The sequence below is a fragment of the Bufo gargarizans genome, chromosome 5 (assembly GCF_014858855.1).
Source record: "Bufo gargarizans isolate SCDJY-AF-19 chromosome 5, ASM1485885v1, whole genome shotgun sequence".
Taxonomy (NCBI): domain Eukaryota; kingdom Metazoa; phylum Chordata; class Amphibia; order Anura; family Bufonidae; genus Bufo; species Bufo gargarizans.
Window position 1 is genome coordinate 348,377,232 of NC_058084.1, and position 27,840 is coordinate 348,405,071.

The following is a 27,840-nucleotide window of genomic DNA, read 5'->3' on the forward strand; positions in this document are numbered from 1 at the left end:
GCTACATACACACGACCGTAGGTTTGGTCCGCATCCGAGCCGCAGTTTTTGCGGCTTGGATGCGGACCCATTCAATTCAATGGCGACGCAAAAGATGCGGACAGCACTCCATGTGCTGTCCGCATCCGTTGCTCCGTTCCATGGTCCGCATAAAAAATATAACCTGTCCTATTCTTGTCCGCAAAACGGACAAAAATAGGCAGTTATATCAATGGCTGTCCGTGCCATTCCGCAAATTGTGGAACACACACGGACGCCATCCGTGTTTTGCGGATCCGCAATTTGCGGACCGCAAAACACACAACGGTCGTGTGCATGTAGCCTAATACAGTATATCCTCAGGATAGGTCATCAATATTTTACTTCTGGAAAACCCCTTTAAAGGTTTACTTTATTTTACTTAAATTCTCCTACAGGGAGTGCGGATGTTTTGCCAACATTTTTTCAGTTATTAAATGCTTGGAGCAAGATGTTTTAATTTTGTTTCATCATCATGGTGCGCATATTTTTGGAAAATATTTTTTGTTGATTGTAATTCTCAGCAATTTTCTAAAAGCTCCAAGCACAACGCCTTTTGCCCCCGCTTCATTTAGATGGCCAGCCACTAGGGATTTAACTACAGGTGCTACTCTTCTTTATCTCTGACAGACAAACAGCAGAAAGGTGAATTTTCTCTGGAAGGGTACAGTGCCAGGATAAATAATACGCTACGCAAGGATGGAAAGAAAGATTGCTGTTTTGAAATCTACGCTCCTGATAAACGCGTCTATCAGGTTGGACTCTTTACGCCTCTGTTTAAATTAAATTGATAAAACTGTAAGATCGTCAGGCTAGGAGAACGAAGAACATTTGGGTTGTAACAGCTCACTAACTGGCAGGCACATCTGCAGTGTGCTGATGCATAGGGGAATATAAGCAGAAAAACAATTCCGATAAAGTTCATGTCCTCCAAATTAAAAGGCTGCATACATATCACTTCTATTGTTCCTTTTATGTTTTACCACTGTCACTTTTTATTTTTTTTCTATGTAGTTTGTAATATAGTACAGAAACATTGAATTCCCCAGAAGATAAATGCAGATTTATCAATACAAACACCTTAAATGCTAAATCACAAAACATGGCCGCCAGGGGGTATGAGGGAATCAGCCCAAACTCATACGCCAGTGGAGCATTTCAAGGCTCTATCATCTCTGCATCAATATAGAATGTAACTCTAATACAGTCTAAATATCTAAAATTGCATTTGAAAATCATTTAATTAACTTGTCAGGTAATGTGTTGGAATCTGACAGGAACATTTTTAAGAAAACTATACCCAGCAGTCTAGATATATTCACGGGTGTCTTCTAATTGTCAAGGGCAAATTTCGTTCATCAGTTTTGGCTTTGACATTGATGAAGAGAAGCAGTTTTTTTCTGCCCAGCTGCCAGCTGCTGATCAGAGTTTCAAATCCATCATCCTCTGCTCCAATTATGTAAATTTGTCAAAATTAACTGTACATTATAAGAAGCATCCTTGCAAGAAAAGTATCAGTAGACACGTAAAGAATTGCTAATGCTTCCATAAAGAAGTGACATGAATGCTAGCATTTTCAGCTGGAAAATCGTTTGTGCCTATTACTCTTACATTTTTTTTTTCAGTTTGCTGCTGCAACCCCCAAGGAGGCAGAAGAGTGGGTACATGCAATTCAAGAAGGTACATACCAGAAATACCCGGCTGAAGTGTGACATGTCCTATAAAATATATGCATGCTCATACTGTGAGTAATCCCTTCTCATAAAGTGAGGACATATTGTTGGAATATGCCATCACCTTACGATTCATGGGGATCCCACCCACCGATCCTGAGACTGAAGGAACCACAGTCCTGATTGAGTGCTGCAGCCCCTTCACTGTTGTTCCCAGCAAAGTGGTGCTCCAGTTGTCCTCAACTGCAGTTGGTTCCATTATGGATGTCGCTATGCTGGAAAGGACTGTGAAAGCACCGATTCAACCCTTCAGTACCTTCATCCTCAGGCTTGGTGTGGGACCCAGAAGTCAGAAACCCACAATCGTTAAGTGATGGCATTTATTTGTGAGATGCCCTCACTTTATGAGATGGAATATCACTTTAAGGCCTCTTTCACACGAGCGTGTCCAGATAAGGTCCGGATGCGTTGCGGCAAACCCGCGCGAGTAGGTATGCAATTGCAGTCAGTTTTGACTGCGATTGCGTTCTGTTGTTCAGTTTTTATCGCTCGGGTGAAATGCGTTTTGCATGCGCGTGATAAAAAACTGGTTCAAGGTTGTGTAGATTGTATTATTTTCCCTTATAACATGGTTATAAGGGAAAATAATAGCATTCTGAATACAGAATGCATAGTACAATAGGGCTTGAGGGGTTAAAAAAAAAATAATAATAATTTAACTCACCTTAATCCACTTGTTCGCACAGCCGGCATCTCTTCTGTCTTGTTCTGTGAGGAATAGGACCTTTGATGACGTCACTACGCTTATCACATGGTCCGTCACATGATCTTTTACCATGGTGATGGATCATGTGACGAACCGTAGTGACATCATCAAAGGTCCTATTCCTCACAGAACAAGACAGAAGAGATGCCGGCTGCGCGAACAAGTGGATTAAGGTGAGTTAAATTTGTTATTATTTTTTTTTAACCCCTCAAGCCCTATTGTACTATGCATTCTGTATTCAGATTGCTATTATTTTCCCTTATAACCATGTTATAAGGGAAAATAATAAAGATCGGGTCCCCATCCCGATCGTCTCCTAGCAACCGTGCATGAAAATCGCACCACACTTGCTTGCGGATGCGGTGCGATTTTCACACAGCCCCATTCACTTCTATGGGGCCTGCGTTGCGTGAAAAACACACAAAATAGAGCTTGCTGCGATTTTCACGCAACGCACAAGTGCTGCATGAAAATCACCGTTCATGTGCACAGCCCCATAGAAATGAATGGGTCCGGATTTAGTGCGGGTGCAATGTGTGTGAAAGGGGCCTAAGGGTACAGGTACACGTTCTGGTTTCCTGATGTAGTTTTGGAATGTAAATGTAAACTTCCCTTTGACAAAATGGTGTGCCTGTACACTATGTGAAACTGTTCAATCAGTGATGTCGAGCTTTGTAGGAACAGACTCTATTGACAAGGGGAATGCTGGCAACCATTTCTCAGTACACCATTTAAAGTTACCCTCTGCTAAAAAGCTGAAAATGCTACTTTTTTTCAGTAGTGCATCCGTTTTTTTGGACGGACCCATTGACTTGAATGGGTCCGTCCTCCGTTTTCCACTGACAAAAATAGGACAGGTTATATTTTTTGGACGGACTGGAATCACGGATCACGGACGCGGAGAAAAAACTGAGGACTATCATTTTTTTTTCACATCTCCATAGAAATGAATGGAACCTCCGCTAAACTGTGAAAAATGACGGAACGGATGCGGATGCACACAACGGTCATGTGCATGAGGCCTAAAAGATATACTTATCTAATCCCTACCGATCCATGAGGGACTACAGGATGGTAACTCCTTCAGCATAGCTGACTGTGCAGTTCCAGAATTGCGGGATTAGATAAGTTTAACTTTGGGGGGCATGGTGTGCCTCTCCCCCAGGGAATAAGCTACGTTTCATTTTCTACTGGTACATATTGAACAATGCAAGCCTAAAATGCAATAAGCAACATATGAAGTTTGTATTGATTGATCCTAAATGTTGTATTATTAGCAGATGGAAAAAAAAAAATATTCTATGGAGTATATTTAAAGCATTTACATCTGCGGTACGTGCATCTGAAGAGGGCCCTTTATGTATTTTTTTTATTTTTTATGTAGATGGGGAAACGTATGATGATGTGACCCAGCCGTCTCTCATTGATGACCATGAAGATATTTATGAAGAACTCCCAGGTATGACTATACCATGTAACCCCTAAACAAACATAAAATCCTGATGATTGTTTGGTTTCTTACCATTATGCCCCTAAAAAGTCTGGGCATATTTGTATAATGGAAACCCAAGTAAAACCCTCCACTTTTAAATCCTACATATACAGTATAAAGACCCCCATACACATTAGTCTATTGTCAGCCACATCCACTAAAAATAGTAGGTTTGGCTGACAATCTAATCTGTATGGGAAGCTCCCAACTCTACCCCTTTTGTTTGATCCTTTTGTTCTCCCAAAAGATAAGTTGTGGCCAGAGGTGACTGGTAGCGGCTTTCTCCTCCCGCCCCATTGAACACAAGTTGGGATAGATAGTTGTCGACCAAGCCATTGTTGGCCGACATTTATTAAATGTGTATGGCCAGCTAGAATATTTATGGCATATCCCCTGGGATCCTCACTGTTTGGGACAATAGGGGTCATGAGGCTCCCTTTACCAATTCAAACTGTTACAGGAAAATTTGGCTCTTAGCCAGAACCTCAGCCTGATCACCACACAAATATGCCTAATAATTGGATATAGTGTATAGTGATAGCCAGTGGTATTCACCCATTGAGTGATATCAGTATGGCCAGTAGCCATTTGGTCATTGTTTCCCTTGTTAGCATATCAAAGGCAGGAAGGGCACATTGTAAAAGCAGTTGGACAACATTCTCTTGGCCAACAGATTGGGAAGATATTTTGGTGATCACAGGGTGGAGTTCATGGTGGGGTCTGGGACACAGGAACATAAAGGTGACATGAAACTTAGGAGTCTCTCTCTCTCTTCCTGGACCCCCCTGGACCAACCTTACTTCAAGAGCAAACTAAGTTATATGTGTGCGTATGTGGGTATGCATATAAGTTAAGTATAATATATCTGTAGACTTTATATGTGTGCATATAGATATTTGTAGTCTGCAATTGTATTACCAGTAGATTATATATGCTATTTAGGCATGAGTCTCTATATGTACATGTACTAATGGTCAGGTACTGGATGTGAGTTGGTTAGAAGTGTATATCCAGTAGAAAGTATATTGGAGAAATCTGGATATACTGTATATACATACACATTATTAGCCACATTTGCTTAGCATCCAGGGTGCGCAGGAACGGAGGTGGCTGTGTGTGGCGGTGTCCTCTATGTTATTTGTAGTGTCTGTATCTTTATGTATAATATCCATTGCTTTGTCTCCTCTATGTTATCAGTAAACTATTTTTCTATATAAGTAGCTGCGAGGTTTGTATGTTACTCCTGGGGTGTATGAAGTACTGGAAGGGGTGTAATAATACACAGAATAAGCGGGTTATATAGGAAACAAAAACAACAGTCTAGGAACGGAATAAAAGGGATGGAACACAGAGATAGACATAAATCTCCCATGTCCAATAAGCAAAAATTCCCTTCATCGCAAATCAGTCTACAGTGTCTGCTACTACCATTGACATCAACAGAGAGGTGGCTGTGGGATCTATGGAAGTTACATTACAGAGAAAAGGGGACTGCAGTGCTATTAATATCTTAAAGGGGTAGTCTCATCTCACCATTACTAAGGCGAGATGAGACTAAGCCCAAACCACCAGGTGGCCGGAAAACGGAGCAGGTCAGTGCTCTGCTGTATCAGTAGCTCCTATTGTAGTACATAGGAGCCATGGAAACTGTAAACTACTGCAGTGCATGGGAGCTACAGAAACAGAGTAGCACAGAAATCTATGCTACCTAACATTAAAACAGCATAACTTGCTATAGCAAATCATGCTATTTCAACGTTAGGTAGCATAGATTTCTGCGCTACTCTGTTTCTCTAGCTCCCATGCACTGCAGTAGCAGCTACTGAAACAGCAAATGCCGGCCTGCTCATTGTTTCCTGTCCACCTGGTGGTCAGGGCTTAGTCTCATCTAACCCTAGTAACAGAGAGATTAGACAACCCCTATAAGCTGGGCATACACATTAGAACTCATTGATCTCAGCCAAGAGTGCAGGTGTATTTTGGAGTTGGGAGAAATAATGTTCAATTGTCATGTTGTGTTTATGGCCAACTTAAAATGGGAATATCCCTTTTAATGGAACTTGTCAATGCCAAAATGCCCCCTAAATCACCCGCAGTGCCTCACAGCTGAAGTCATCTGGTTTGCAATGATGTCCTTGGATACTTCGTCCGATGGGCAAGATCGAAGGAAAACAACTTTTATTCCACCGTGTGCAAATAAGGAGCTTAAAGTTAAAGGGATTCTCTGGGAATTAAGAAAGTGAAAATACAAATTACTTTATTATGAATATATTCCAAAATACCTTTCATTAATAATAATGGCACGTTTTGTATAGGAAACAATCCTCAGGGGAAATAAAATGGCCTATGTCCTATTAATGCACACAAAACCTGTCCTAATCACATAGGAGGACAAATTACTACACAGCACTGAGGTAAAGAGCTGCCTCATCCTCCTCTCTGCTCTACTTGTCAGAGATTATGAACCTGAATACAGTTTAATATGATCTCCATCTGAATCTCTGTAGGAATGGAGTCCATGAGGAGACATGAAGTACAGAGAAGAGGTGGGGATGTGGATAATGAGCAGCAGCACTTGTATGCAGTTTCCATTACTAAAGCCCCGCAATACCACAGTCTGTCCTGTCCGTCCTCTCTGTACCTCATGTCTTCTCATGAACTACATTCCCACAGAGATGCAGCTAAAGATCAGCTCTATTCAAGATCATAAGCCTTGACAAGTAGAGCAGAGAGGAAGATTTTACCTCAGTGTTGTGAAGTAACTTGTCCGGCTGTGTGATTAGGACAGGTTTTGTGTGTACTAATAGGACGGTGACTATTTTATTTCTCCTAATGATTGCTCCATAGAAAAAAACAAGCCATTTTAACTAATGAAAGGTATTTGGGAATCTATTTATAAGTAAGTAATATTTAGGTATTTTCATTTTCTTAATTCCTGGAGAACCCCTTTAAGCTTGCTGCGTCCCCTTCTTTCTCGTTCGCTTTTGGTTGATGTCTTGTTATTGTTTCTTCATGTGCAATTGCCCAGGAGATTCGGCTCCTGTACCATTCGATCTTTTTTTCTGTGCCTGAGCAAAAAGCACTGCTGCAGAGTACTTGGCTTGGCTCGTGCCTGTGAGTTGGTGCCTGCACGATGAGCCTATGAAGCCAGGTGCACTACAGCAGGGCTCACTGTGCAGGCGCAGAATACAAGATCGATGGCACAGGAGAAAGATATCCTGGGGAATTGGGCATGAAAAAAAATAAAAATAAACACCAGTCAAATGCAAACGGCAGGAAGGGGATGCAACAAGCTTGACTTCAAGCGTTAAGGCTGCTGCCCCCTTGATATCAAGCTCTTCACTTGCATACAACGCACGGCAGAATAAAGGTTGCTTTTCAGCAATCTTGCTCTTCAGACCAATTAGCCAAGGACATACTTTAGGTATGAGCAGGGCCGGCTCCAGGTTCATGTGGGCCCTTGGGCGATAAATCCCAGTGGGCCCCCATGAGGCATTTTTTTACATTGACATGTCCCCCTGTGGCTCCCACATGGTATAATGACCCCCAGTGGCCCCTATACAGTATAATGACTACTAGTGGCCCTTCACACAGTATAATGAACCCCCAATTCCCCCCCCCCCTGTATAATGACCACCTGTGGCCCTGCATTCAGAATAATAACCCCCCAGTCGCCCCCATTCAGAATAATGACCCCCAGTAGCCCCCACACTGGGGGAATACTGTATGGAGGGGGCTCTGGGGGTCATTATACTAAATGGGGGACACTGGGGGTCATTATACTATGTAAAGGGCCCTCACAGTATAATGACCCCACAGTGACCCTCCATTCAGAATAATGACCCCCAGTCGCCCCCACACTGGGGGTTATACTGTATGGAGGGGGCACAAGGGGTTATTATATTTAATGGGGGCTCTGGTGGTCATTCTGCTAAATAGAGGGTCAATGGGGATCATTATACTAAATGGGGGGCACTGGGAGTCATTATACTGTGTAAGGGGCCCTCACCGTGTGATGAATGACCCCCCAGTGGCCCCCTCACATACCTATCATTGCAGGGGAGCTGGCAGTCCTGTCATTCACTAACCGCAGTTCCCTGCGCTCCTTCTCTCCGGCGGCCGCTGCAGCAGTGAGCCAGGCCTGGAGGAGAGAAGATGTGCAGTGATGTAGCTAGAACTGACTGGGCCCCACAGCAAATTTTAGTACGCCCCCCTCCCCCCCAATGTGTGTTCACATCACGTTTTTCCTATCTGTTTGATGTATACCAGGCATATCCAAACTGCGGCCCTCCAGCTGTTGCAAAACTACAACTCCCAGCATGCTCTAATAGCTGTAAGCTATCCAGGCATGCTGGGAGTTGTAGTTTTGGAACAGCTGGAGGGCCGCAGTTTGGACATGCCTGATGTATACAAATGTGCAGCATTCCACGTTTTTGTATCCTGCAGAGTCAAGTAAAAAATGCATATATGTTTTTTTACAATGGAACTGTATGGTGAACGGACGCCACTGTGCGGCATCAGTCTGAGGCATCTGTTAACACATACATTTTTGGTATACATTAAATGGATGCCACAAATGGGATGTCAACCCAGCCCTAGTGTCAGAATAAGCCCCAGTACACAGCGGAGCAGCGCGGCGGAGAGGGGAGGCCGCCATGTACTGACAGAGCGCTTCCTGGTCCTGGTGGTCAGGGATGAGGACTGTGTTTCCCAAGGATCATTTTCTACTGGGAAATACAGGGCACAGTATAATACACTAGAATCTATATAATATAAAGATATTAGCCCTACCCCCGAATAATAATACAATTAGGGGGTCATTTATTATATAGAAATACGTCTATGTTAGGCGTATTTCTGACACCGCAATCTGTATCTTTTCCCGCTCATGCCAGGTCTAAAAAAAGTGGTGTGGGCATGGAAGGGGACACAGTTATGGCCATGCAGTTATTGGATACCACCGCCATATAGTGATAACACCGCCATACAATGATAAAACCACCATACAGTGACCGGATAAAAGGGTATAAGAGGGCACAGTACACGGAATGACTATGGGCACTGCACAGGGTGTGGTAAGAGGGCACAATGCAGGGTATAAAGGGGGTACAGTACGGGGTGGGGGGCACAGTCACATGACCCTGTGACGTTAGAAGGTCCTTATGGTGAATGCGGTTCAGATGGCACCATAATGAGAGGCAGAGGAGTGAGACAAGGGCCCTGGATGGACAGGAGGGGTGGACACAGCAAGTAGGTGCAAGGGGCTCTGAGGGGGATTCATACAAGAAGTAGGGGCAGGAGGTCTGTCCAAGGCAATAGGAGATAGGAGGGTGAAACAGGAGCCCTGGATGGACAGGAGGGGTGGACACAGCAAGTAGGGGGAAGGGGCTCTGAGGGGGATTCATACAAGAAGTAGGGGCAGGAGGTCTGTGCAGGGCAGCAATAGGAGATAGGGGGGTGAAACAGGAGCTCTGGATACATGAGGGAGGAAAGGAGACAGCAGGGGCCCCATGAGGATGAGATAGGACAGGATATGGGGGGGGGGGGCAGGTATCATGGAGGCAAACTGCTTAATGAAACAGTAATACAACTAAATAGAATGAAGCAGCAGCCGTTTGAAGAGACCCCCCCTTCTGTCCCACAGACAAGAGACAGTCACAGTGCAGACTCACTCACAGACTGTCTACACACTTCTCTGCTCCAGCTCCAGCTCCAGCCTCCAGCCCTCCGGTCTCTCTCCTCAGGCAGCGTGTGTCCTGTGTAGAGGGGGTGTGGTCTGAGTCTCTGCAGCTCAGAGGGCCCCACCAAAGGGGTATTGCGTAAGTGAAGTGACAGCAGTGAGAGCTCCCATCTGTATTGATGGAGGTGCTCATAGCAGCTCAGTGGGCCCCCCCAGGAGCATTGGGCCCCGGCACTTGCCCGGGGATGCCGGGTTATGACGCCGGCCCTGGGTATGAGGTACTGTAGGTGGTTTAAGGGGCATTTTGGCGGTGACAGGTTCCCTTTAAATCTTGCTTGATTGTACCTTGTAACAGGACCAATATAGGAGCTATATGCCATGTAGACATGACGTTTGATTGAAACCTCGGTTTGGCATTTCTATATCAGTCCCTTTTTTTGTTCACATAAAAGTGGAGCAGCAACACACTGAAAAACTTTTTGTGATTGGACTTCACATTGTAGAGCCTTAGTTTCCTTCAGGCGTATGTTACTAATAGCCATGGGCAGCCGTCTGAAAATGACAATACAGTAATTTACAATACACTGCAATAAAAGGTCTCCAGAATTGACACTGCACTCCCTTGAAATTTTCTTGCTGCAAGTGTTTACTTGGCGGCACATAACAATACTGATTCTAGATAATGGCACAAATAGAGCCATTAGAATGAAAAGGCTCCGTCCTTATGGGAATTCTCTGCTTTTTACCTACTGTTATTTAATGACTTACATGAACTGGTGAATTTGTCATCTTTTGCTGGGGCTAAAGCTTTCCGGGAACTATCATATATTAAAGGGCAACACATGTCCCACAATTTCAGTACATCAGCCATCATAGTCTGGTACACTCACGTATTGCAATGAGCTTTTCTCCATAGAAGCTCAACCAGAATGAAAATAGAGAAAATGAAAGGTTAATGCAGGGCATGTACTTCAGTTCTTGCTAGTCAGGCACAGTAATAATGCTCAGGAAGTACTCTTTGAGGGTACTTTCACATGTGCCGTTTTGATGCACTTGTATCATGTCAGGGTGGATCGTAAATGGAGGGGGGTATATAAGCCAGAATACTTTTCTCTTTTTTTTTTTTTATCCATTCCGTTGACATTCAATGATTTAATCTTGCAATTATTGAATGCAAACTGAGTGTGCCCAGATCATCATCCCTACTCAATAAAAACAGCATTATACAGTCCTGATCAAAATCATATTTTACATTGTTGGGTGTTAACAAGGTTCCAAGTAGAGCTTCAACATGCAACAAGAAGAAATGAGAGTGAGACAAAACATTTTTTGGAGCATTCAATTAATTGAAAATAACGATTAAACTGAAACAGGCAGTTTTTTTTAGCTGATCAAAAGTTTAGGATCACATGCCTTTAAAAGGCCAAATCTGTGCAAAGATGTGGATTCATTGTCATTTTCTGTCAGGTAGTCACACGTTGTGATGGAAAAGGCAAAAAAACTCTCCCTTTTTGAACGTGGTCGGGTTGTTGAACTGCATAAGCAGGGTCTCTCACAGCGCGCCATCACTGCTGAGGTGGGACGCAGTAAGACAGTCATTTGGAATTTCTTAAATGATCCTGAGGGTTATGGAAGAAAAAAGTCAAGTGGAAGACCCCAAAAAAAATCACCAGCACTGAGCCGGAGGATTCAATTGGCTGTCCGTCAAGACACTGGACGATCCTCGACCTAAATTAAGGCCCTTACTGGTGTTGACTGCAGCCCCATAACCATCAGACGGCATCTGAGACTGAAGGGCTTCAAAAACAAAAAACGTCTTCAAAAACCTCTTCTCCTTGAACGCCACAGAACTGCTCATTTGGACTTTGCAAGAGAGCACCAAACATGGGACATTCAAAGGTGAAAGAAAGTTTTATTCTCTGATGAGAAACAATTTAACTTTGATGGTCCTGATGGTTTCCAACGTTACTGGCATATCAAGCAGATCCCACCTGAGATGTTTTCTACGTGCCATGTTTTCTACGGCCGCTGGCTATGTCCAGATGTTGCAGAAAGCATTCCTCATGACTGAGGGCCCTCGTCTGTGTGGTAACAACTGAGTTTTTCAACAGGGCAACACTACAGTACACAATGCCTGCAGGACAAGGGGCTTCTTCCAGGAGAATAACATCACTCTTTTGGCCTATCCTGAGTGTTCCCCTGATCTAAATCCAATTGAGAACCTTTGGTGATGGATGGTAAGGGAAGTTTACAAAAATGGACAACAGTTCCAGACAGTAGATGGCCTTCGTGTGGCCGTCTTCAGCACTCACCTCATGGAAACGCTTGCATCAAGCATGCCAAAACTAATTTTTGAAGTGATCAACAATAACGGCGGAGCTACTCATTACTGAATTCATGTTTGGAAGTTGGATTTCTGTTTTAGGGGGGTTTAGTTTTTTTGGGAGGTGTGGTCCTAAACTTTTGATCAGCTGAAAAACAGCCTGTTTCAGTTTATTCGTTGTTTTCATTAAATTGAATGCTCAAAAAATGTTTTGTCTCACTCCCATTTCTTCTTGTTGCATGTTGAAGCTCTACTTGGAACCTTGTTAAGATCCAGCCATGCTAAATAAGATTTTTTTGCAATTTTTCAAGTGGTCTTAAACTTTTGATCAGGACTGTAAATGCATATTTACTGACATATTAGACCTGAATGTCAGCTAATAGGAGTTATTACATTTCTAGCTGGTTCCTGCAGATACAGTTTCATTTCTAATGCACCAGATGATGACGTTATCTAAACACTTGCCACCTAGTGGCAGAAATATGTAATGTAGTGATGGAAATGGAAACTGACAAGCAGGGATCTGTAACATCTGTATATAATAAAAATAACACAAACATACAAGCAAAAGGTTATGGTTTTGTAAGATTTTATAAAATACCACATCCCTAGAAAGCTAGAATTCCACACTGTGCCTCCAGATACACAGAGAAACTGAATTTATATGTAACAGATTTGGTGAGCGTCTATGAAAATAAAAGTTGTGCATGGAGTAATGTGTGCATTCATTAGCAGAATTTCTGATTTAAGAGCAGATGCTCATGGAGTGTCTACATGCCCAAAGTGTGCCCCTGAAAACATTACCGCTCCCTCCATGCAGAGATCTTGGCTATGGCTTACAGTGCTAGATCCTTCTCCATGAGAGATGCAGCATTGGATGCATGTGAGGCAAACAATATTTACAGGTCTGTTAGTCCTCTTCAATGCTTGATTTTGAGCCTTCATTTCTATGGTGCAGGGAGGAACATTGCAAGTTGGTCTGTATGGTTTAGTGAGCAGGACTTAAAAGGGTTATCATCTGATTAATATAAAAAATGAAAATCCAATATCATATAGAATATGACATCCTCTTTCTAACAGCCCTGTACCTCACATGGATCCAGAGATCTCCCCATTCATTGCTCCAATTACTCTGCTAGATTTATTTCAAGTGGGCAGCTCAGGGGGTGTGCACTTTCTCAGGGGCATGTCCTTTCTACTGCCATTGGTGGCACTTGAAGGTTACAGCTAAGGCTACTTTCACACTAGCGTTCGATCGGATCCGTTCTGAACGGATCCGATCATAATAATGCAGACGGAGGCTCCGTTCAGAACGGATCCGTCTGCATTATTTTAGCATATAACAGCTAAGTGTGAAAATAGCCTCGTACGGATCCGTCCAGACTTTCAATGTAAAGTCAATGGGGGACGGATCCGCCTGAAGATTGAGCCATATTGTGGCATCTTCAAACGGATCCGTCCCCATTGACTTACATTGTAAGTCTGGACGGATCCGCACGCCTCCGCACGGCCAGGCGGACACCCGAACGCTGCAAGCAGCGTTCAGCTGTCTGCCTGTCCGTGCGGAGGCGAGCGGAGCGGAGGCTGAACGCCGCCAGACTGATGCAGTCTGAGCGGATCCGCTCCATTCAGACTGCATCAGGGCTGGAAGGCTGCGTTCGGGTCCGCTCGTGAGCCCCTTCAAACGGAGCTCACGAGCGGACCGACGAACGCTAGTGTGAAAGTAGCCTAAGCATGTGCTTCCATCTCAGTGAGCAGGACAGAGAAATTTGAAAAAGAGCAAACAGCAGGTGGTGCTATACAGATAGATTTCAGTGCATAACTCAGATCCGGGTGCTGGTTTGAAAAATGTAGAATATTTTTCATGGGACAACCCCTTTAACATTAGATAAGTGATGGAAGTGAAAAGAAGAAAAGCTGGTCCACAGTGTTTGCAGACTTGCGTATGTTCCTGTACACATTTTGTAGAGAACCCAGATGTTAATGTCTTCCTGATCCTATTATTGCTACCAGAGGTCTAGGAGGGTAGTGCTTAACTCTAGGAGTCAGGTAGGAGGATATTAAAGGTGTTGTCCCATTATGATTACCCCCGCCCATATACTGTTTTATATGTCTTTAGATAGAAAAAAGTCATAGAGAAGTTACCCATTCAGGACCCTCTCCTATGAGATGGAGAGGAGAGCTGCTAGCAAGCTTTCGCCATGGCGACTCAAGCTGTCTATCTATTACATAGTGGGCCATTCATCAAAATGACTGTGGTTTTACCTGGCAAAATGAGCTATTTGCCAGAAGTCAGGGTAGAAGACCCATGCCTGTCAGCTGGTCTTTGAAGCTCCTCACAATTTTAAGGGGTAAAACATCCCTTTGGTTTAGCAATTTCTGGGATATTTTTTCTTAGATCATAAGAACTTGGACATCTGAGTGCCCTGATCATTTCTGAGATGGCTCACCATCTAAGTGGCTAAACATAAGGTAGGGGTTCCCTCTATCCCCCAATCTGCCTCCTGATGTATTCAGTTGTCAAGCAGTTCGCAGCCAGAGTGTTCTTATTACTTGAAGAATAGAAGTGAGGCGGCTCTCTGTTGGCAAGAGGATGGATTAGGTGCTCAATCCAAACAAAGCGTACCCAACGCTTGTGGTAAGGAGATATGTGTAAAAGTAGAGGGATGGCACTCAAACAACTGAGGTGTATGGAAAAATATTCATTTAATGAGGAATAGCTGATGTTAAAATATATCAGATATAATGGCTGTGTATGCACATGATTAAATAAATCAATACATGATGGTAATAGAGATAATAAAAGAAAATAAAATAAAATAAAATAAAATAAAAAGACACCAAGTAAGGTGGTTCGATGTCAATTCAATAGAAATCGGTTGAATGTCAATTCAATAAAAAATTCAATAAAAAATTCAATAAAAATCCTGCTGGAAAAAAGAGAGAGGAATCCTGTTGGAAAAAAGAGGGAGACACTCCGCTGAAAAAAAGGTCACTTCCAGTATTATAATGACCAATAATATCCTAGTACAATGTCAATAGTGTATAATCCTGTTGGAAAAAAATTGTATAATCCTGTTGGAAAAAAAGAAGAGGTGCTCCTGGTATGGAGGGAGAGGAGATAGTCTCGTAAATCTGTTTTATCAACCTGTTTTGGGAGAGAGGTATGTACCTTCCTAAACAGGTCTAATTCATATAGCCCAAGATTTTTTAGGGTTTAGAGATTAATCCGGTTTCGGTCCAGTATTGATGGGCTGTGGAATAAAGACTGCTTTGTAAGCAGGTACGTTACCCTCCTTGTGGTTGTTGGTGCGCTGATCAGCGGCTCCTGTCCGGGCGGCGATATCCACGTGTGCCGTTCCCGCTCTCTGGTGTCTCCGGCCGTTAGTTGTTATTAGGTGTCGTCACTTCCGGTGACGTCACCAGCGTTCCTCGGATCTCCCGCTCAGTGCTGATGGAGCTTGCCACGTGGAGGCTAGTGGCGGGAAGCGGAGGCGCTGTAGTTTTTGGGTAGCTCCGGAGCTGATCTGTAGTGGTCGGATCCTTCTTGTTTCGTTGCTAGCTAGATGACATAGACTTACTCAATGCCCATACGCGTTTCAGAGCTCACTGCTCCTTCATCAGTGGGAATGAGTAGCCTCTTGTTTTTTGGGAATATATATGCATCTGATTGGGTCCAATTAGTGGATATGGGAGTGGTTGAGGTTTTTTTCAAATATGGGAGTGGTTGAGGTTTTTTCCAGATATGGGAGTGGTCAAAAGTTTGTTTCAAAAAAAGAGGGTGTTTTTTCTCTTTCTTCTTCTTTTCTTTGGATAAATTCTATATTCTCAAAATAGAATGGATAATCCAATAACAGGTGGTCAATTGTTCGGGTGCAAAAGATATGTAAGAACAGGATATGGAGATAAAATAGGATTAAAATTATATAGTGGACCAATATAAGGTATATTTGTATATACCAATATTTGAAGGATCAGATCATTAGATTGTGAATATGATATAGAAGTGGATGACCTTCATTATATTCTAATGTGTGGATCGATACCATGAATCATTTTATATCCGGTCATAACGCAGAAGAGTAGTTACAGTCTGGAATGTACAGTCTAGGAGTAGTGTTAGGTTATTATACCTTCTCCTCGTATTTGGAGGGAGATGGTGTTCATAGGGACGTAATATTTGCGAGACGGGAAGTGTTTGCATGATGAGAAATATTTATGAGAGGTATTTATAGGGAGGGGGCCCACCCGGGAGGAGGGGTCGGAGTGCTGGTAGACAGCCGGACTACGACCTCAATTCCCGAGGGGGCACCCCGCCAGGTCTAGAGTCGCCGTTCTTTTATAGAAAGCCAAAGATTTCCATTTCTGCATTGAGACCCTTGGGGATCATTGTGTTGAATTCAAATATTTTTCTGGATTCAGACCTTGACATAGCGGCTATGTGATTCCCGCCTCTCCATTGACGTGTGATTTTTTCTATGGCTACATAGATAAGTGTTGATGGGTCACAATTGTGGTGTTCTTTATAGTGCTTGGAGACAGAATGTAGCTCGTAGCCTTTTTTAATATTCGAGATGTGTTCAGATATTCTCGTTTTGAGTAGTCTTTTTGTGCGCCCTACGTATTGTTTGTTGCAGGGGCATTGTAGAACATAGATGACATTATTGGAGTGGCAGGAGAGATGCTCTTGGATCTCATGTTTAAATGTGGTGATAGTTGAATGAACTGTTGTTGTTTTTTTGGGAAAATTTGTGATTTTGCAATTATTACATTTCCCGCACCTGAAGAAGCCCTGTAATGAGAGCCAGCTTTGATTCGGTTTGGTCGTGTTTCTTCTGATTGTTGGTGCTAAACGTAGGCCTAGATTGGGGGCTCTGGTATATGTAATCGGTGGTTTATCTGGTAATAGTTGACCTATAATTTTGTCACTTAGGATGTGATGCCAGTGTTTGTAGATACTTTTCTCTAGTTTTTTGTAGTGAGCATTATATGGTAGAATTAATCGGGGTGTTTGTTCTTTTTTGGTCGTGATTGTGGTTGTTTCATTATTGGTGTCAAAAAACTTTGTTCTGTCCATTGATCTTACTTTGTCTAAAGATCTGTCTATTATTGTCATCGGGTAATCTTTTGCTAAAAATTGTTTCTTCAAATTGGCCGCCTCTGTTTCAAATTGGCTTTCTAGTGTGCAATTTCTTTTTAGGCGTCTGAATTGGCTGGTCGGGATGTTTAGTAGCCAGCTAGGTAAATGGCAACTGGAGTGTAAAATGAAATTGTTTTTCATCACCGGCTTATGGTATGTACTGCATAGTAGTTTATTTTCAGTTGTTTTTATTAATAGATCTAGAAATTCTACTTGTGTTTGGCTTATGCTACTTGTCAATGTTATGTTTCTATCATTTGTGTTGATCTTCTCTAAGAATATATCCAAATTGTTTCTTGTGTCACTCCAGATAAAAAAGATGTCATCTATATATCTCCGCCATAGTACCAGGCTCGTCCCCAGTAGTGGGGTGATGAAATCCTGTTCCCACTGGGCCATAAAGATGTTGGCATAACTGGGGGCGAACCTGGTACCCATGGCGGTCCCTCGTTGTTGTAGATAGAATGTCGAATCGAACATGAAATAATTATGAGTTAAAATAAACGATACTCCCTCAATTAAGAAATCAATTTGGTCTGTGTGTAGAGTCTGATAGTGATTCAATTGTTCCCTTAGGGCAGCAGTGCCGTGGTTATGATTAATACTAGTATAGAGGGAATTGACATCCATCGTGCAAAGTAACCAATGGTTTTGGTATTCTATCTGTTCAATTGTCCTCACAATGTCTGTGGTGTCCTTGATATATGATGGTATTAATTTCACGGTTGGTTGTAATAGTCTGTCTATGTATTGGGAAAGATTCGAGGTGAGGGATCCGATTCCTGAGATGATTGGTCTACCTGGTGGATGAGTTGGGTTTTTGTGGATTTTTGGTAGACAATAGAATACCGGGATTCTATTGTGAGGGCTTGTGATAAATGTGAATTCCTGTTCATTAAGGATACCTTTTTCTTTACCTATTTGTGTCAAAGTTTTTAATTCTCCATAAAAGTCTTCAGTGGGATCTTTTTTAAGTGTGGTATATGTGTGTAGGTCTGATAGTTGTCTCCTACATTCTGACATATAGTCTTCTGTATTTAGTAGGACAATTGCTCCACCTTTGTCTGCTGGTCTTATGGTTAGGTTTAAAGTTGATTGTATCTGTTTGATTGCATGTATCTCTCTTTTGGTTATGTTATACTGTGTTTTGTTGAGGTTCATTCTCCTGATATCGGACTCTATGCATTTTCGGAATGTAGCTATATTGTCTCCCATTTCTTGTTTTGGGTATTTGGTTGATTTAATTTTAAGATCAGTATGTTTGTATATAGATGGTAGGAGATTATCTGTAGATATTGGGTTTTTAATGAAATATTTTTTCAAACATAACTTTCTCACGTATTTTTCTATTCCTATGTAGGCGTTGAACTTGTCCATTGTAGCTGTGGGTGAAAATTTCAGTCCCTTATTGAGTAGTTTCTGTTGTGTCTCATTTAAATTGGTATTGCTTAGATTGACAATGATGTTCTCTAGGTTCTGTGATATCTGTTCTGTTTTCTTCTTGTGTCTACTCCTTCTTGTCTTTGTGTTCTGTACTCTAGTGATCTGGGCAGGTGTTCTCTTTGTGGGTCTAATATCATCTGGTGATTCGTGTGGTGGTGTTGATGGTGGGTGTGTGTCGGAGTCTCTTCTTGGTGTTCCCTGAAGTGTTGGGAGGTGTTCTTTGGTGTCCTTTCTCGGTGTGATCTGGGTGGGTTTTCTTTGTGTGTTTCGTTCCTGTGTCTTAAGTTGTATTTGTGTGTCGGGGTTGGTGCTCTCTTGTATCTTTGTGGGGAACGTGGGTGGTGGCGTGTTCTTGTTCTGTGATGGGGCGGGGTTTGATCTAAAAAATGAGGTGAAGTGAGTGATTCAAAATAGTTGTTGGCTGGAATATTATACCGGTCTTGGATATTTTTCCTGATGTGTTTATCTCCTTGTCTTTCAAAGGGCATTTCTATGGTGTTGATGGGGATATATGATACAGGTTCTCTATGATGAATCTGGTTCTGCTTTGTGTTATGTTTTAATTTTTTATTTTTTCTAGTTATAATTGTTTTTTCTAGATTGTCTAGACTTGTACAGATTCTTTCCTGCCATATATTGAATGAGTCGTCTTTAGGTATTTTATCTATTATTCCCTTTAGTTTTGTGATTTGTGCTATCGTGTCTTCCAGGATCTGGGAACGTCTTTTAATTATCAGTTGTATTAATATACTTGACTGGGTTTGTAGGAACTTATCCCATTCTTGTTTAAATTCATCGCTATATAGATCGTCTGCTGGGTCTTTGGTTAGCATTAATCCCTTTGGTATCAGTCCTTTTATTAGATATTGGTTTAGTGATTTGATCTCCCATTCTTGTCTAAGTTGCTTGTGTAGCCGCTATGTCAAGGTCTGAATCCAGAAAAATATTTGAATTCAACACAATGATCCCCAAGGGTCTCAATGCAGAAATGGAAATCTTTGGCTTTCTATAAAAGAACGGCGACTCTAGACCTGGCGGGGTGCCCCCTCGGGAATTGAGGTCGTAGTCCGGCTGTCTACCAGCACTCCGACCCCTCCTCCCGGGTGGGCCCCCTCCCTATAAATACCTCTCATAAATATTTCTCATCATGCAAACACTTCCCGTCTCGCAAATATTACGTCCCTATGAACACCATCTCCCTCCAAATACGAGGAGAAGGTATAATAACCTAACACTACTCCTAGACTGTACATTCCAGACTGTAACTACTCTTCTGCGTTATGACCGGATATAAAATGATTCATGGTATCGATCCACACATTAGAATATAATGAAGGTCATCCACTTCTATATCATATTCACAATCTAATGATCTGATCCTTCAAATATTGGTATATACAAATATACCTTATATTGGTCCACTATATAATTTTAATCCTATTTTATCTCCATATCCTGTTCTTACATATCTTTTGCACCCGAACAATTGACCACCTGTTATTGGATTATCCATTCTATTTTGAGAATATAGAATTTATCCAAAGAAAAGAAGAAGAAAGAGAAAAAACACCCTCTTTTTTTGAAACAAACTTTTGACCACTCCCATATCTGGAAAAAACCTCAACCACTCCCATATTTGAAAAAAACCTCAACCACTCCCATATCCACTAATTGGACCCAATCAGATGCATATATATTCCCAAAAAACAAGAGGCTACTCATTCCCACTGATGAAGGAGCAGTGAGCTCTGAAACGCGTATGGGCATTGAGTAAGTCTATGTCATCTAGCTAGCAACGAAACAAGAAGGATCCGACCACTACAGATCAGCTCCGGAGCTACCCAAAAACTACAGCGCCTCCGCTTCCCGCCACTAGCCTCCACGTGGCAAGCTCCATCAGCACTGAGCGGGAGATCCGAGGAACGCTGGTGACGTCACCGGAAGTGACGACACCTAATAACAACTAACGGCCGGAGACACCAGAGAGCGGGAACGGCACACGTGGATATCGCCGCCCGGACAGGAGCCGCTGATCAGCGCACCAACAACCACAAGGAGGGTAACGTACCTGCTTACAAAGCAGTCTTTATTCCACAGCCCATCAATACTGGACCGAAACCGGATTAATCTCTAAACCCTAAAAAATCTTGGGCTATATGAATTAGACCTGTTTAGGAAGGTACATACCTCTCTCCCAAAACAGGTTGATAAAACAGATTTACGAGACTATCTCCTCTCCCTCCATACCAGGAGCACCTCTTCTTTTTTTCCAACAGGATTATACAATTTTTTTCCAACAGGATTATACACTATTGACATTGTACTAGGATATTATTGGTCATTATAATACTGGAAGTGACCTTTTTTTCAGCGGAGTGTCTCCCTCTTTTTTCCAACAGGATTCCTCTCTCTTTTTTCCAGCAGGATTTTTATTGAATTTTTTATTGAATTTTTTATTGAATTTTTTATTGAATTGACATTCAACCGATTTCTATTGAATTGACATCGAACCACCTTACTTGGTGTCTTTTTATTTTATTTTATTTTATTTTATTTTCTTTTATTATCTCTATTACCATCATGTATTGATTTATTTAATCATGTGCATACACAGCCATTATATCTGATATATTTTAACATCAGCTATTCCTCATTAAATGAATATTTTTCCATACACCTCAGTTGTTTGAGTGCCATCCCTCTACTTTTACACATATGTTCTTATTACTTCTTAGACATGGTGTAGTAGAATAACTTTAAAATCACAATACACTGCAATACAGAAGTACTACAGTGTATTGTAGAAGCAATCAATCAATTAAAATTCAAGTCCCTCAGGAGGACTAAACAAATAAAGTTAATAATGCTTTTGAAGCATTAAAATATAATGTTATTTATCCCACACTGTGAATGAATTCCCAATGCCAGAATTGTTATTTTTTGGCCAATTCACTCGCCAGAAATATGGAATATAAAATGCTACCTCAAAATGGTACCAATAAAAACTACAGCTCATCTCGCAAACTATGAAATTTTTAAAAAAAAGTTGTGGGTGTCATAATGACAGCACAAAGTAAAAAATAATACAACATAAAAACTATAAAATTCAATACAATACAATTATGGAATGATGTTACTTTTTCAATACCACCCCACAATGTTTTTTTTAATAGTTACATTATATTTTTAAAAATGTCGCTCCACAGTAAGAAAAAAAAAAAGCCGTCATACATGGTGAAATAAAAAAAGTCATGACTCCTGGAAGGTAGGAAGGAAATAACAAAAACGTTGTCTCAAAAATTAGCTTGAATAAGTTAAAAAAACTGTGGGACAACTTATACTAGCTTTAAAGCATAGCTTGCTGTCGTATCATTTCCAAAAACAAAGGGGTTAATCCCAAAGTAAGACTTAATCTTGAGCGTTAGAATTCAGTGAAAGAAATAGCGAATATTAGTTGCCATCACATTAATACCACTCTTGACCCTTGTGCTCCAGAGCTTAGAATTAAACTGGTATGGACAGAGCAATGAAAACAGCAAAAGAAGGAACTTGTTAGTTTTATGTGTTTGGTGACTTTAATTCTTCTCTTCGGGTCTGTCTGCGGGTCACCCATGCAGTAAGTGCAAAAAATCTATTCTCTAAACAATTTCGAAGCGATTGTGGGATAGAAAGAAGCATCTGGGAGCCAGACTTTTCCTGTATAAGCTGCCAAAGGCTGGATTTCCTATTTGTAAAGTGTAGTACAGTAAGAAGATTGTCCCGTGTCCTATAAATTATGTTCTCTGGCATTAGTCTCATCTGGGCCAAGTTTATCTCAGTCTACAGTAACCGCAGTTGCCAAAATTTCCTTGTCTCTGTGTACAGAAGAGGCCGCATTTTGAAATGAAGCACAGCTTGTAAATGCTTCACATATTTTTGCTGTTTGGAGGATGAAGCATCAGGCTCTGTTCTATATCAGTATGTCATTCAGCTAAAACATACAAAAATAAGTTAAACTCGCATTATTTATATCATGGTCATTTCTAAAACTCACAAGCTGTATGGCCACTGATGCATTTTACTAGGGGGCACATCATTCATTCAGGATTCATCAGGGATAAGAGCTTTTAAAACCCCATACAAGTCTAAATCATTTTCAGCATTCGCAGAAGGAACACGAAGCAGAAGATTCATCTATTTTCATTATAGTTTGGAACAAAAAAAAAATACCATGTCATAGATCCTTTCATGAATTCTATAGTTTATCTTCATGGGACATCTGTCATATAAAGTCAGTTCATTTTAATTATAGGGCATACATAATTTGTGTATTCTGTAAGAAGGTACAAGGAATCAATGTGGACGATAGGTATGTGTCACAAGGTTCCTGGCCTCGGTGGAGTAAGAGACAGTTTTCATGTGTCAGCAGCAGTTGCTGTTTGACAACTTGCTATCTAGTATGGCTGTAAATAGCTGATCCGGGATGGCTCTTACTGGTAGTAGTCAAAGTGCTGGGTGGGTGACTACTCCCCACTTTCTAGGCTGGGTTTTGAGAGCCCTATAAAAAACAGCCAGCAGTGTCAGGTGGTGGTGATGATCTCTCTCTGACATTGGAGCTTTGGCAATCTCTGTGGGATCTGAGCCTTGTGCCAGGCTGGAGGCCTGAATCCTGGCAAACTGCTCTGTTTTGTGCTACGCTAATTGTGTGTGGATTAACACCCAGGATAAAAGGTGACTGTTTTTGCTTTTGGAACTGTCTGAGTGTGAACGAACACCAATACTGCAATTGAACTGTCATACTGTGTACTTGCAACAAGTGTGAATAAACTCAAAAGTTTTTGAGTTATAAACTGCCTATCAGAGCGAACCCCCACAGTTCTCAACATATCAATCATAGTGTGTTTTGGCACAAAAAGTGTATAATAATTACTCTAAGTATGTCTGCTCAAAACAAACAGCTTAAAGGAACGCTAAACATAGAAATGCATAATAAAATTAAACAAGAAATATAGAGGCCCTATCCGTTTGTTATTCTGCAGCATTTTTTTTGCATAAGAAATCTTTCAGCGATCACAGTTAAAGGGGTTCTCCGAGCCTTTAATATTGATGACGTATCCTCACAATAGGTCATTAATATCAGATCTGCGGGGGTCCGACATTCGATACCTCTGCCAATCAGCTTATGAGGACATGGTGCACACAGTGCGCACGTGCTGTCTCCCTTCTCTCTTCCTGTTCGCTGCTATGTCTATGGCAATACAGCAGAGCAGGAAGAGAGCCAGAAGACGGCTCGTGCACACGGGGCGTTCTGTCTCCTTATACAGCTGATCGCCAGGGGTCCCGGGTGTCCGACCCCCGACGATTTGATATTAATAACCTATCCCGAGGATACGTCATCAATATTAAAAGACAAGAGAACCCCTTTAATCCCTAGTTGATTTGATCCAACTGAGGGCTTGTGCTTAGCTAAGGGGTGGGATCAGGAGTGGGATTCAAATGTTTAACAACAGGTACTCAACGGCGGACAAGTGGCGTCACGACAAATGTTTACATATACACAATCTATATGTAACACACATATATACACCATATACATGGTACACATACATAAATACACCATATATACACACTACACACACATACCGCCCAACTTTTAAAAAGCCTAAGGAGCTAAACTATGGAATGGATTATCTATTTTTTTTCCTCTGGTATAAAGCAATGAAAGGGTATAATTACCTTCAGCTGAGCTAGCACATAAAAGTCATTAAGCCTGGCTTAACAGTGAATTTCCTGGTGACAGACTTCCTTTAAAAGCATACTGAAATCTCTGGTGAACATGCTGTGTTTTAAAAAAAAATTATAAATAAAAAATAACGCCAGAAAAGGCCATTTGACTGTATGGAACACAAATATTTCAAATAAAATGAAAGAAATAAAATGCTTACTTCCCCTTAAAAAAACATCTTACAGTTCATAATTATATACATTATTTGCAGCACACTGTTTCCTTTTCTTTTTCTGTAAGGTACACATCTGGAAATGGGCACAAATATGGTGTGATTGCTGCCTAAGAATGCCTTAGGAGGATGATAAAACATTAGTCCACTTATATATCTTTTATAAGCTCTGCCAAGTTCTATTGTATGCCATTTTTAAGACGAATACAACAGTGTTCAAAGCTATGACATTTTTGTCTGAACATTAATGGTCTTTCCATACACTGTAATCTTTAAGGGTATGGACACACGGTCCGGTTCCCTGATGGGAAGCAAAAATCAGGACTGAATTTAAAAAAGTAGTATCTGTCCTTTGTACTTTCTCTCCTTTTATGACCCACTCCTGATTTTGGCTTCCAAAGCTGCATGCAGCGACCTGACCATGTGGCCATACCCTTAAAGTTTGCTTCCAGTAGCCTACGTTACAACATTGCACCAGATTTACTAATCCTAAAAATCATGTAAGCTTAGACTGGCTGTCTAGACCTGCACTAGATTTATCACAGTGGTCAGACTGGATGATAAATGTGGTGCAGGGATGGACACTTTTCTCTAACTCTATACCAGCTATTGGTTGGATTACTTTGAGAAATAATTTTTTACACCAGAATAGTAACGCAAAATGTTGCATCTTAGCCTTGCCTCCACTCTAACAGAGCTCCCCCTTCCCAGTAGGCCCAACCTTTTTCTAGTTGGTTGGGAAAAAGTATATAAACTGTAGTTGCACCATTTTTTTTAGACAGATTCTAGGTGCAGACACACTAGTATTATTTTATGCACTACTATATTCTGCAGCGCTTTACAGACATTAGCATCCAACTGTCCCCAACGTCCTGACAGGGATTGTCAGGAGGTGACCTTTCCCTGTTCCCTAGCTTTGGGGCCTAGTCTGCTGTTTTGTTTAATTCTGTTGTGTTTAGTTTGCTGTCCCCAACGTCCTGACAGGGATTGCCACAATCCAAGGTCCCAGTATGTCTTTAGAGTGTGGGAGGAAACCAGAGTACCTAGCGGAAACCCACACAAACACGGGGAGAACATACAAACTCCATGCAGATGTTGTCCTTGGTTGGATTCGAATCTAGGACCACAGCGCTGCAAAGCACCAGTGCTGCTGTCACGAAAGGTAAGGGAAGGGAAGCAAACCAAACACAACAGAATTAAACAAAACAGCAGGCTAGGCCCCACAGCTAGGGAACAGGGAAAGGTCACCTCCTGAAAATCCCTGAGCCTTTCCCTGACTGCTACCGACATGAACAAATCTCGATGGTAGAAGTATTCATGCACTCGAACCTAAGCCCTGCTGCAACTGACACAAACCCTCAGCTAGGGAGCAGGCGAAAAGACAACCGGTTCCTTGCACAAGATGAATGAACCAGCGTCCACCTAATGCCTAGCCAGTAAAAACAACAGAAGGGTAGGAAGGAAGAGTTAACTGAAGACGAACTGGGAACAGGAGATCCACAAAACACCAGCAGAGAACTCCAGGAGAAACTATAAACCGCAAGGGCTATAGTGAGAGGCAGGTATAAATAGCATCGCTAACTAACTAATGAGCAGAACCTGTGAGGGGGTTGAAACAACAAAGAAATCTGTCAGATAGATTCACGTGCAGCAAGTCTGACAGATGTTCTCAGATCACTCACAGGGCAGGGCGTGACAGTACCCCCCCTCTATAAGTGACCACTGGGCACCCAGGACCAACTTTATCCGGGTGTGCCCTGTGAAAGGCGTTCACAAGGTGGCTAGCATTGACATCGGTAGCCTAAACCCACATCTTTCCTCAAGACTGTATCCCTCCAATGCACCAGGTACTGAAGGGAACCCTGAAGAACACGCAAGTTGAGTATTCAGAAGATCTGAAACTCCAAATTACCCTTTACCAAGACAGGAAGAGGAGGCAAGGAGATGGTTCAGCAGGTTCAACATACTTCTTCAACAAGGACCTGTGAAACACATTATGGATCTTCCAGGTCTGCGTAAGTTCCAGACGAAATGCCACCGGATTAATAATGGACGAGATTTTGTAAGGACCAATAAATATTGGGCCCAACTAACAAGAGGGTACTTTCAACTTAATGTTCTTAGTGGACAACCACACCAAATCACCCACACACAGGTCCGGACCAGTCATAAGTCTCTTGTCAGCCATCCGTTTATATCTTTCGTCCATCTTTTCCAAATTAACCTGAATCTTCCGCCAGAGAGAAGACAACGAAGAAGAGAATTTCTCTTCTTAAGGTATACCAGAAGATTCAGTCTCAAAACTGTACCAGAAGATTCAGTACCAAACTGAGGGTGAAAACCCTATGCGCCAAAAAATGGTGACTTATCAGTTGACTCCTGTCTACGGTTATTCAAGGCAAACTCAGCCAAGGACAAAAACGAGGACCATTCCTCCTGATTCTCAGTGAAAAAACACCTCAAATAAGTCTCCAGGTTCTGGTTAGTGCGCTCAGTTTTTCCATTCGATTGAGGATGGAAAGCCAAAGAGAAAGACAACTGAATACCCAGACGAGTAAAAAAGCCTTCCAAAACCTGGAGACAAATTGTGTCCCCCTATCAGACACCACATCAGAGGGGATGCTGTGTAATTTCACGACGTTATCAATAAACACCTGAGCGAGAGTTTTAGTATTGGGCAAACCTGATAATGGTACAAAGTGATCCATCTTACTGAAGCGGTCCACCACCACCAAAATCACAGTTTTCCCAGAGGAACTTGGCAAATCAGTAATGAAGTCCATGGACAAATGCATCCAAGGACAAGATGGAATGGACAAAGGAAGAAGAGATTCTGATGGCCGAGTGTGAGCCATACCCCCCCCCCAAAAAAAAAGTTCCAGTATCAAGTGCCTCTCCCCCCCATGTGCCAGTATCATAGTGCCATCTCCCCCCCCAAAAGTGCCAGTATCAAGTGCCTCTCTCCTCCCCCCCATGTGCCAGTATCAAGTGCCAAACCCCCCCATGTGCCAGTATCAAGTGCCTCTCTCCTCCCCCCATGTCCCAGTATCATAGTGCCATCTCCCCCCCAAAAAAGTGCCAGTATCAAGTGCCTCTCTCCTCCCCCCCATGTGCCAGTATCATAGTGCCAACCCCCCTCCATGTGCCAGTATCAGGTGCCAACCCCCCTCCTCCCCCCATGTGTCAGTATCAGGTGCCTCTCTCCTTCCCCCCCATGTGTCAGTATCATAGTGCCAACCCCCCCCATGTGCCAGTATCAGGTGCCAACCCCCCTCCTCCCATGTGCCAGTATCAAGTGCCTCCCGCTCCCCCCATGGCAGTAACAGTCGATATAAAAATAAAAAAAACACTTATACTTACCTCCATGTC

The 27,840-nt window shown here is 42.2% G+C and overlaps 1 protein-coding gene across 1 annotated transcript in view; it reads left to right on the top strand.

Moving 5' to 3' along the window:
* Positions 1–27,840, top strand: part of SKAP2 (src kinase associated phosphoprotein 2) — a 277,254-nt gene that overhangs the window by 167,816 nt on the left and 81,598 nt on the right. Inside the window, exons 7-9 of the mRNA XM_044295336.1 lie at positions 649–773; positions 1,644–1,698; positions 3,842–3,916. Of these exons, the coding sequence (XP_044151271.1) occupies positions 649–773; positions 1,644–1,698; positions 3,842–3,916 (255 nt within the window). The remainder of the gene's footprint in view (positions 1–648; positions 774–1,643; positions 1,699–3,841; positions 3,917–27,840) is intronic.